General features: G+C 47.4%; 1 protein-coding gene across 6 annotated transcripts in view; it reads right to left on the minus strand.

Moving 5' to 3' along the window:
- Positions 1-12,277, minus strand: part of Eri3 (ERI1 exoribonuclease family member 3) — a 135,554-nt gene that overhangs the window by 83,997 nt on the left and 39,280 nt on the right. For all 6 annotated transcript variants that reach the window (XM_057783688.1, XM_057783687.1, XM_057783686.1 and 3 more), the window contains 2 exons: positions 11,785-11,844; positions 7,727-7,818 (listed from right to left, as the gene is read on the minus strand). In XM_057783688.1, coding sequence (XP_057639671.1) covers positions 7,727-7,818; positions 11,785-11,844 — 152 coding nt within the window. The remainder of the gene's footprint in view (positions 1-7,726; positions 7,819-11,784; positions 11,845-12,277) is intronic.

Raw genomic sequence — 12,277 nt, forward strand, 5'->3', positions numbered from 1 at the left:
ACCCAATGCACCTCTGATGACGAGAGTGCTCTAGGGAAACTGAAAGGAGGGCAGAAGGTCTGGTTGCCATTCTTTCTGAGCTTAGACTCCAACTCGAAGGTCCAGAATTCCTATACAACCTCCGAGACACCCTCTCCCCTGCCCCCACACATCTCATGTGTTTGGAAGCCTGTGCTTACTCGGAACAATCTTTCCCATCAAGAGCCCTGTCATGACTGGGAAGTTGATCCACTAGCTCCCTATGGTGGAGGCTCTACCCTACGGCTTTTAGCTGGCTCTTCTGACTTCTGGAGTAAGCAACACACATATCCTTACTTCAGAAAAGGGGCCTACAACATGGCTTACCCCTTAACTGTTGTCTGGAGAGGACCCAGGCATATTGTACCACAGAGCATCTCAGACATCAGACCAGCTCAATTAGAAAAAGGCAGGCATGAATTTGTCACAAAAACATGCCACAGCTGCCATTTCACTACAGTGATCCAATGGGCTGAATCCCATTTCCAGTGTGGGAAGATCTTAGGCAACTCTGCCCTCTGCAAACATCTATCTTTACCTGCTTATTCAACTTACTGGCCTCGCAACTCTATTCTTCCTTTCACCTCTCCCTGGTACCATCTTACAGGATCACAGAAGACTGAGTGGGGGAACTGGGCCTCCCAGGCAAAAGACAAAAAAACTGGGTTTTGAGATGTTCCTGAAGGCCACACTGCACTCTGCTTGCTACTTAACTGGTAGGATCTAGAAGCAAGGTGGATTGAAGTTACACAACACACAGATCTGTCCACTAAACTCGACTTTCAATTTTGCTTGTGCATGGGGAAACAGCACACTTCAGAATTCATGTTCTTTCCACGGATATACCCTCAGAATAGCAAGTCACTAAGAGTTCTAGAAGGTATGCCTTCATATGCACCTGTGAACTAATCCAAAGGCTGCTTTGCAGGCCTGCTGTAACCCTAGGAGACCCAGGGCAGATGTCCATCATCTATCTGCACATACACTCAGTGACCGTCAGCTATGCTTCTCCCTGGTCCATAAAGCAAGCATTCATATATCCTTGCTTCCCTACTCAGAAAGAGATGTAACTCAGTTCCGCTTTGCTAAGCCCTATTTGGCAATGTGTCTAAACACATGCAAACTTAATTAGTTCAGGAGGGGAGCCCAAGTGCTTGCAGTGACAGATAAAAGTAACAGGGAAAGAGACAAGTCAAGACTGGCAGGGTGTTCTTACTCTGGCCAATTCCCCCAGTAGGCTGCTAATCAAAGGTGATACAGCTCAGTGCTGGGGACTAACTGGCACTCTCATGGGTAAGGGGCATGATGAGATGCCATGTGTGCTTCCAAATATAAACATAAAAAAATGTGGTGTGGGGGAGGGTAAGGGAAATGGGAGGTGGTGGCGGGGAGGAGGCAGAAATCTTTAATAAATAAATAAATTAATTAATTAAAAAAAATGTGGTGTCCACAATGATATTGGCTGCAGGCAGGCTCCTTATAACAGACCAGGACTTAGGTGTAGTGGCACACACCTGCAATTCTAGTACTTGAGAGGCTGAGTCAGGAGGACAGTGAGTTCAAGACCAGCTTGGGCAACAACAGTGAGACTCTGCCTCAAACTAAAAGCAACGCAACAAAACAAACAAAGCACAGATCTGAGGATTTATTTGTGGCCCTGCAAGAAAGCTCTCTGGCAGCACCAAATCATCCCCTGCACATCTGCTGGCCAACCATGCCCCAATACCAAAATGAACATAAGAGTCTACATCTCCAACACCAGGCAAGATAACAGATCAGGCTCTGACCCTCAGAGCAAACAAAGGACAAGGAAGATAGATGTCCTACCAGATCATACAGTGTGGATCATGAAAATGAGGACTGCAACAGATGGTCAACAGTCATGGTTCAACACACAGTTCTAGAGCCAGAAGCTTAGGTTCGAATCCCTGCTCTATCAACAAACAGGTTGTGTCTTTGACAGATTAACTATCTCGCTGAGCCTCAGTTTCTCAACGTATTTTTAAATTTTTTTTAAAAGTGTTACAAAAAGAAATATTTCAGGATTGTAAGATAACTGAACAAATAAAGAAAAGGCTCTTGATGTCATGCCTTACTGAGTTTGATTTCCAGAATCCACAAGAAGGAGAGAACTCTCCCAAGTGTCCTCCTCTGACTTTCTGGCTCCATGGCAGTGCATACACACCCACATGTGCGCACACATGCACACAAAAACAAATGTAACTTTAAAAAAGTAACTTAATTGATATAACTGTGGTTAGGGAGTTAAATATGTAAGCAGTACAAAGAACATTGGTACACAGTAAGTGCTTCATAAACAAAGTTTGTGTTTTCTCTTTACTTTTAACTTTTTCAAGGGCCCCAGCCTGCAGTTCCAGAGGCACAAACCTCTCAAACAGAGCACTTCACACTGTGCCCAGGAATAAGCTCCTTCTCCTCAGCCCAGCACCAACTCCACATCTAGCACTCTTCCAGAGCAGAAATTCTACAGGACCATTCAGCTATCCTTCATTCAACAAACTACTGGGCTAGGTGGCACAGTTCAGTGATCAACTGTGTGCTTAGCATATGTGAGGTCTTGAGTACAGTCCCCTGTACCACCACCACCACCTCCAAAAAATCCCAAATATTTACCAAACTACTATTACACATCAAGTTTTGTCTGAGGATTATAAGTGTTTACAACCTATGAAACAGACAAGTAGAGACAGCTGTAATAAAATGCCACGAAGGAATCAGTAAACAGTAAAAAGTAAGTAAACATGAAAGTGGGAGGGTGCAGAGCCTTGTAGGTCCCAGCAGTGCAGCTTGATTTTGAGGGTAAGGGTGCCTTGGTAGGATGAAGCAGAGGTGTGACTTCACTGGAGTCAGATCCTAGAACAAACCACCTGGAGGAGCCTCTGGACGTGTGGTCAATAGGAGACTAACTGGTTGAGGTAAGGCAAAGGGTGGTTCTCAGGTTTCTGACCTGATGAGCTACATCAAGGCAGCTGAGTGATGGCCACCAGGCTTTCAGGGAGGGCTTGTGGGGAGGAAGGCACAGACAGAGTTCTGGGCCTGTGGAGGGAGAAGAGGTATCTGGGTACAAGGCTTGGATTCAAGGGGCTGATGGAGCAGATCTCTCATCTCCAGGAGGATTATGTTGATTCTCAATTCTCTTGTAAAAAAGACTGGAGAGCTCAGTGCACAAACAGGTGAAGCTCTAGCAAAAGGCAAGATTACTCCGATGAGAGCAAGAATGAAGGAAAATGCAAGATAGGACAGGGATCAAAACAGCACCAATATTTTAGAAACACCAACATTGGTGGAACACACCTTTAATCCCAGTCCTGTCCTGGCGGGGGGCACAGAAGCAGGGACAATTTTGTGAGTTCAAGACCAGCCAGTCTACAAAGTAAGTTTGTGACAGCCAGGGCCACACAGAGAGACCCTGTCTCAAGGACAAAAACACCAAGCTTAGGAAAAACCTAAAAGAGTAAACTGCAAAAGCGACTAAGGAGAAGCCAAGGAATCAGAAGACACAAAGTTAAAGACTATCATGTCAAGATGACAGGATTAGCTCTACTGAATGAGCTAGAGGCCCCACCTGACCCACAGCTAGCACCTTAGGAGAACTACTAGCCCACTGAGTCACTTCACAGCAGGTACCAGCAGTCTTGTTCTTCAACTTGACTGCAGCCCAGTGCACATTCTCCACACCAGCAGTGAGCAGCAAACAGTGAACAAGGTCCCTTCATTCTCCAGACTTTCTTAGCCCTCAGGTGCTCTAGGTCCATCCCTGCAGAGTATAGGCACAGGGCACACACAGCATGGACATCCCAGAAGTCATGAGGAGAAACAAAGAACATTCAGTGCCAGCTCTGCATTTAGATGTAGTGGGAGCGGGAGACCTTCCTACACTAAAGGTGAGCTGACTATGAAGGTCCTCTGAACCAACCACAAGCAGGCCCCATCCCCTCCCGTACTCAGGATAGTGCTCGATTACCCAAAATGGGCCTCCCTGCAAATTGCACTGAGGCCTGTGCCTCCCTCTTGCCAGCTTTGCCTCCAGTCTTGCCTCCCTCGTTTGACCCTCTTCTTAGATCAAAAGCTCACCTAGGAAGCCACTGGTCTACTTCTCAAACATATTTTATTCAGCTGGTAAGCCTGGAGCTTCAGGCCACAGGGTAGAGCTCAAGTTCTTCAAATGGCTGGCCATGCAGGTCTCACCCCTCAGCATCCATAAACCTTATCTGTCTACCACCCCAAGGTTGGACACTCCCCAACTGGTTAAGCAAAGGAACAAGAAACCCCTTGTGGGTTTCTTTAAGGAACAACAGGTAAAATGAGGAGAGGTCAGTTGCGAGGGGTGGGGAGTTAAACTAAACCCTATTAAGTATCTTTTCTATAAAACATATAGAAGAAAATTTAAGCCAGGTGGTAGTAGTACATGCCTTTAATAACAGCACTCTGGGAGGCAGAGGCAAGTGAATCTCTGAGATCGAGGCCAGCCTGGTCTTCAGAGTGAGTTCTAGGACAGCCAGAGAAACCCTGTCTCAAAATACCAAAATAATAATAATAAAATAAAATTTAAAAAGTAGAGAAGAAAATGAAACCCACACTCACTACCTAAAACTCACCATATCGGTAGCTGTGGCTACAGCCTCAAGCTCACCATAACAGTAGCTGTGGCTACAGCCTCAAGCCCCATAAACCCAGACCATCGTCCAACTCTGAAGAAAGATGGACATGAAACAATTTTGTCAGGATGAGAGCAGATTTCTTTGCTCCGGTGGGATTTCTACGGCCACTTCAGTTCCCATTTCTCAGTGCTGCACTAATCAGACCTCTCCCAACAATGGTGATGTGAAGCAGCTTTGGGGGCTGGAAGAACAACAGCAAGGAGGAGGAGCCGTGGCTTCCCTGGCAGAATTCTTTAGACTTAGTTAAATCTGGATGTCAAAATACCAAGCCAGCCACATACTAACAAGTTATGAGTGTCAATTTCACAGAGCCTTGTCAGGCTCAGCAGCAGCCTTTCCAGGCGCACAGGACAGGGGCTCTGCTGAGAGCCGCTGACAGCCCTACCAAGGCTCCAGAACACCAATAAGCAGTGCACAGTCACGCCGCACTGCTTACCTTTTCTCTCTGGCCGCTTTTATTTTGTTACACATTTAATTAAGAGCTTTCCCAGCAGTTATGTGGAGTCCTGCTTCTAAAGGCAGTCACAAGGCCCTCCTCCCCCACCCAGCAGCTGCTGCCTCTGGCACACCCTTCTTCAGAGCCCTGACTTCCTCACCAAACTCAGGGAAATGAAACGGTGAAGTCTTAGAACTCCTTTTGATTTGGTTGACTCTTTACCTCTGTGAGCCCTAAGGTGTTCTGCTTTGCTTTGTTTGTTTCCTGTGTTTATAAAAGGGAGACATCGTCTCCTACCAGAGACAGTGGTTAGGACCAAATGATATACACACTTGGATTCTGCAACCCAATCCAGATATCATTTCTCATTAAGACACAGAATGGCAGTGCAGCACAGGGCCCAAAACTGGACTGGTGCTACAGACCAGAAGAGGCTGGACCAAGGATGACACCCTCTGAAACCTGCCTCTCCATCTCATGGAGCAACTCCAAACTGAGGAGGCCCAGCAACATGGTCTCTAGTCCCATGCACATCAAGTAGTCTGTATGCACGCTTGTGCACACCATTCACAAGAGACAGCAGCAGATTCAGAAGTACCAGTACTGGGAGGATGACGATACCAGAGAGGAAAACACTGGAAGAGTAGGAGTCCTGCCTGGAGAGGCTACCTAGAGAAACTGGGCCCTGGACCAGGTCAAAGCATCTTCCATGTGAACCCTAGAATCTGGGGTATCAGCCTGAGCCTGTCCCATCTGAATAGTTTCTCCTGGGCTGCAGAGCCTCCACATAAGACTGTCTAGGCTTCAAATCAACATATACAAATGAGAACAGCTTTCCTAGGCTGGGGTGTAGCTCAGTTGGTAGAGTGTTTGCCTAGCATGCACAAAGTCCTGGGTTCAGTAGCCAGCACCACAAATACCAGGTATGGTGGATCACACCTATAATCCCAGAACTTGAAAAGCAGAGGCAAGACAATCAGTAATTATCCTATGTAGTGAGTTCAAGGCCAGCTGGGTTAGTTGTATACAAGATCTTAACTCAAAAATCAAAAAAGGGAATACCCTTGCCCTCTCAACGCCTCCTCAATCAATGTATCTGATTCACATCTACCTCCAGACTTCCAGACCCACTCTGTATAATTCGCCTGTCGTGTGAGAGGACAGAGACTCTCTGGAGCAAACCTAGAGGTGTGTAGCTAGTATCTATACACAGCCAAAAGGGTGGAACAATCAAGTGCTGTGTGCCCATGTGCTTTGGAGATTATTTTTCCTGATTCCCTCACAAGTCTAAGGTCCAAAAGCAGGCTTGACACCCATGTGGGGGCCTAAGCTCATCTTAATAACCAGGGTCTACAAGCACACAAGGGACCCTGGTGAGAATGTGTTACTTGATTTGGCAGTAAGAGTCGCTAAGTCACTATACCTCACACTCCTACCAACAACCCCCCCACCTACTGCTCCCCCTCCGAAACGAGAGAGAGAAAGAGAGAGAGAGAGAGAGAGAGAATGCCTGCTGCTGCTTCAGTCACAAAGAACACAGTGATATTGATTCTACCCATCTTCAGTAAACAGAGCCCCCACTCACTCCCTTTGGTTCCCCAGGGGCTGTCGGTAGCCAGGTGTCCATGAGGACAGACAAGAAGCACAAGTGTCAACCCAGCAAAGAAGCCTGTCCTGTCTTCCACAACCAGATAGGACCGGATCAGAAGACAAAGGAGAAGTGGGGAGGGGTGGGGGACAAAGGAAGAGGGAGGAGGTGACTTGGGTAGCTTCCCAGAAGCAGTCTCTCCATCAGGACCACCAGGCTCTCGGCTGGATAACCAGGGTCTCACAATGCAGACAATAGAACAGCATAGTAACAGCTAAGAGAAAGGATCACGGGACCAATTGCTGGGTCTAAATCCTGGCTGTGTGGCCCTAGGAAAGTTACTTAACTTTTCTGTGCCTTAATATCTTTCACTATAAAAGAGAAGTATGAACAGTACCTACTTCACAGTATTGATGAATGAGTTCTTATTTCAGAGCACTCCAAATAGTAAAATAGTTTTCTGTTTAAAAGATTTAAAACAAAACAAAAAAAAAAAAACAAAACAAACAAACAAAAAACAGCCAGTGGTAGCAGTACACACCTTTAATTCCAGTACTTTAAAGGCAGAAACAGGCAGATCTCTGTGATTCTGAGCTCAGCCTGGTCTACAAAGTGAGTTCTAGGACAACCAGGGCTGTTAAACAGAGAAACCCTGTCTGGAAACACCAAATATATCCTCCCTTCCCCACAAATCCTCTTTTAATGCCCTCCTTCTGTGTCAGTAACATGCAGATGCAGGCCAGCAATTAGAAGGGCTGTTGAGGGCAGCAAGACTTGTCAAAGACGGGAAGACTCAACAGCAGCAGTCCCAGGAGGCCCTAACTTGTCCCTGCCCTGTCGCAGAGATGCCTAGAAGTCACAGCTACCAGCCTTCCTCTAACCTGGTGATGTCAAAGGCCCAGACCCCTGCTGCCCAGCAGGCTTGAACATTTAAGCCCTAAAAGGCAATGCCTGGTCCCTTAGATGCCAAGCCCTGCAGCAAAGAAGCCCTTGCATACTCACATGACTTTCAAGTCCCAGTCTCCGCAGGTGACAAAAATTGACTTGACGTTTGGATCTAAGAGGCCTTCCTTCGCCATCCACTCATCGACCCTCTGGAAAGTACACAAGAACAGATGAGATTGTCCTTCTTCTGAGCCTAGGAATAGCCCCAACAGTGACACACAGATAAACCGCTTGTTCCCAGAGGAGGAGGAATGGGAATCTCACCCAGCTGGGCTGGGCTCTAAGCCCTGGCTTGGTTCTGGACCACAGAGGTTCTTCAAGGATGACCCCTTTGGGAAGACATCATGAGCCTGTGTGTGGTAAGAGAGGGAGCCCTCTACCCTTCAATGTGTGGCAGCCTACCCAGGATCCCAACTGGCAGTCCAAACACCCTTCTCAGACTTGACTGTCTTTCCTTGCCTGTCACACAAAGGCAACAAGCACAGGATACCCTGGGCCATAAGACAAGGGCAGAAAGAAACCATAAGCAGGATGTTACCTACAGCCTCGTTCACTCTGCTGCTATTTCACACTTACTGTGCTGATGAACCTAGTTATTCATCAAGTGAAGACGGAGCCCTTTCCCTCCAAAGGACCTTCCCAGCAGGGAGGCAATGCTGTCTGCTCTAGTTGCTGAAAGTCTAGAAACAGGCTCTATTTTGCATTTCTCCTTTTCCAGTCAAGGGTTCAAATTCAGCAGAGTATTTTGAGGACTGTGCTCAAGTGCTATACAGGGAAAGAAATCATTTCCTAAGCATACCTAAGTCCTTCTCCTCATGCCTCCAGCTGGTTTTACTGTTTGTACTCACACCGGAGTACAAACATGAGCATCGGTATATAACAAGAGAATTATCATAAAGAATTCATGAAGCATTGCCTATTTTTCAGACGATCCCAGGCACAGGAAGGGAGTGCAGCCAATCAGACCATGGCTTCTACTTGCACGGGAGGATTATTTTTTAAGTCTCTATCATACAGTAGTTAGAAACACAGAATTGAAAGTAACACACATCTAGGTTCCAACCCTTGGCTTTTCCTTATCCTGATTATGTTGCTAACTTGAAGTCATTTAAAAGTCATTTAACACCACTGAACCCCAGTTTCCTTTACCTATAAAACAGACTAAGATGACAATCCTTACCAAGTTGTTCTGAGAATTAAATGTGATAATGTGTCAAATGTCTCCCCTACAATAGATAGGAGGCTGAGAGAAGAGAAGGGGAGATGGGAAAGTGGCCAGACTGCTGCAGGAAGGCCCAAGAAGAAGGAACACTCCTGGCAACAGTACAGGAGGTGTAATGACTGTGTATAGAAGTGACTGTTGGTTAACGTCTGTCTTCCCTAGCAGACTGGAGAAATGCAAGGAGGAGCAGGGAGGTGTCCGCTTCATTCACTGTCCTAATCCCAAACCCAGACCCAGGCTTAAAGCCATACAAATGTGTTGCCAGGAACAATGGCACACATCTGTGATCCCAGCAGTTTGGAAGCTGCAGTGTTGAGGACTGCAAGTTTAAGGCAGACTGAGCTATATAGACAATTAAAAAACCAGCCTGAGCTATACAGTAGACCCTGTCTCAAAACAACAGATACTTGATTACGGAGGACATTAACAGATGGAAGTCTAGTGAGAGCAAAGCCTACAGTGCTGAAAAGGCTGGAAGCCCAGTTAGACCAGACTGCAGAGGGGCTGTGAGATAAGCAGTGACCGAGAGCATGCGCGGCCCCAATGAAGGCTACCCCTCCTAGCAGGTGTGGCTAGCTCTGCTGAAGACCCCTGTAAGAAGACTGAAAAAACCACTCATGTTCCATGGGAGGTCAGAACCCAGAGTGTGAGAGTTGCTCTCTGGTACACACTGTGTAGATGACACAGTCTCTAAGCCCTCTTCATAATCTGTATCTCTGCCTACCAATCTTCCCCAGTCCGGGAACCTCCTAAACAGTGAGGCTGGGTATTCCACTGCCACATGTCTCCCTCAGCAATCTGGCTTAATCCCTTATACACACGTACACATGTGAAGACACACACCATTACAATTTTACCCCAGGTCACCTAAAGAAAAGACAGATTTCATTCCAGAGAAGAGATAAGATCAATTCAGAGCTTCTGAAATCCCTAAAACCTTGCATTAGGGGGCTGACTCTATACACTTAAGTAAGTGTCCCACATGGTAGGATGCTAACACCCCATCTCACACTGGGGAAAGAGAGGAGGACAGGACAGGACTGTCAGAAGGACTCAGCCAGCATGACCACCTTTGCCCCAAGAGGTACTCACACTCCACCATGTGGCAGAAACTTAGTGAGCATCTTTCACTGTGAGTCTGCCCAGACACTCAGGCCTGGTCTCCCCTGTTCTGCCTAAATGAAGAGAAGCGATAGGAGCCATAAGACAACTCATCCATCGGGCAGCCCCTCCCATCCCTGGCAGAGTAATGAGCCCAGCCTGAGCTCTACTCCAAACAAATGAGTCAGGTGAGCATCTTGCTGGCTGCTTTGGTGGGGACAAGAATTCACAGTTTAGTTCTGTAACTGACTGATAGGACCAAGACTAATAGGACCAGTATGGTGTCCTTGTCCTCCAGAAACTCTACTCAGGTTGACGCTGGAAATCTTCCCTTCTCAACTAAAAGTCCCAGGCGTGGATGACTGAGAACATCCTAAGCAGCCTACTCCAGGAAGGTGTCTTCTGAACACATCTTCCCTCAACTCAAACCATTACTTTATCGACTCTGATTTGAAGCTGACCCAGAACACTCCATCAGGACCCCAGCAACAGACATTCCTGAGGAATGCTGTCACTCCTCTATCCTCCCTTAGATCAAGGGTGGTTGGGGATGCTGTTGGCAAGGAGTGCACCCATCAGTCCTAGCAACGGACAGTAAAGCAGGGAGGCAAATAGAAGTTACCTTCCCTTCCCTTCTGCCATCTACTGCAAGTGTCCTCACCATGGCCAAAACTGAGCTGACATGTTTGGACCTCTAGACTCCAGGGATGCGGAGTCCCCACTGCCAATGAGGTAAGCTGAGCCTGCCTTTGAGACCTGTTCTATCCCGATGGGTCCAGGATGTTCAGGGCACAATGCTCCCTGGGGGGACAGGATTTATGGCTAAGGGGAGATGTTTCCCTTTTGATGCCATAACTCCACTTTTTTGCTGTCCACCTTACATGTCAATGAGCCTTGCTATTCCTCCTGAACACTGATAAAGGTCTAAGCTTTGGATTTATGAGTCTTACAAACAAATAAAGCACCCAGTGAAATCTACAGGCTTGCTGCTGTCTGCCTCCTCTACAGAGCAGGGCTAGGAATGAACCTTTCTTCTTAGGAAATCCTGAGGCTGGAGGGGTTGAGAGGAGGGAGGCTGAGACCAAGCATAGCCTCTTCCTTATTCCCCCACCCCCAAGCTGGAGTACAGGAAGCAGCGCCTTAACCTTTCCCAATTCCCTCAGGAGAATACCCAAGAAGTGTGGTCTCTGCCAAGAGTTCTAAAGTCTTTAATTTGATTTCCCTCACATAGGCAATTGTTGTAATTATTCTGATTAGGAATCATTACCCAGTGCAGCCTCTGCACCCGACAGGCACATCGCATCCCGCAGCAAGCTGCAGTGGGGCACGCAGCCGGCTGCAGCTCCTGGAGGAGCTGACAGCAAACAAAAGCCATCGATGGGAGTTCTGGGTGAGTTAATGAAGTGCTCACATGCCACAAGGAGCCAACACCAAAGCTAAACAAAAACACCTCCAGTCCCTGGGGCTAATCCCATAAGGCTGCAAAGCAGCTCCCCTGCCCCAGTCCACCCAGCGCAGGCCTCCTGCACAGGGCCATAGGCCAGGCGAGGAGGGGCTCTGCCTGACTCCTGGCAGCACTTGGACATCTTGTCAGTAACCCTGACGGGAACAGCTGGAGATGACAGATCAATGGTTCAATACTCTCAACAGCATGTCACTGATGTGACAGCAAATGTTATTCTAATCAAGCCATAATCATAGTCAAATTATACGGCTACATTCTCTGAAGGGGAGGGAAAGAAAGGCAGCAGGAAGAGGTCAGAGGTCAGGAATTAAAGGTCATTCAACCTACCTCCAGCACTTGCTGCAGCCTTGGCTGGCCATCCACCATGGCTTGAATGATCCCAGTGAGCTGTAAGGAGAGAAAAACAGTCTTTGGATAGAAAACCAAGGTGCTGGATAGTCCATCCTGTTCCCTCTCTTCCTCCTCCCAATGTGAGGGTTGGGTCCTCACTGCTTCAAGGTCAGGGCCAGGCCAGGGGCTTGGGATCCTGTCCAAGGATGCTGTATGAACATCCCAACAGCAGCCTCGCCTGAGATGGGCCTGCATACCCATGCTAACAGCAGGACAGGCTCCATGCTTGTTTAAACTTTTATTTGGGAGGAATTTTTAATTTTACATGTCTTTTGTATTCACCAGGTGCAAAGAGTCTCCACAAATTAGTCTTAAGGCATATTAGACGCCAGCTTCACAAAAGCTCCCGTGGCACCTGGCACACTTGGGTTTGAGTCGTCCTTTTCTCTGAGCCTCTGTTAATCTAGCACTTCCCCAAACACAGTGAAGC

Source organism: Chionomys nivalis, chromosome 11 (genome assembly GCF_950005125.1).
Source record: "Chionomys nivalis chromosome 11, mChiNiv1.1, whole genome shotgun sequence".
NCBI lineage: Eukaryota > Metazoa > Chordata > Mammalia > Rodentia > Cricetidae > Chionomys > Chionomys nivalis.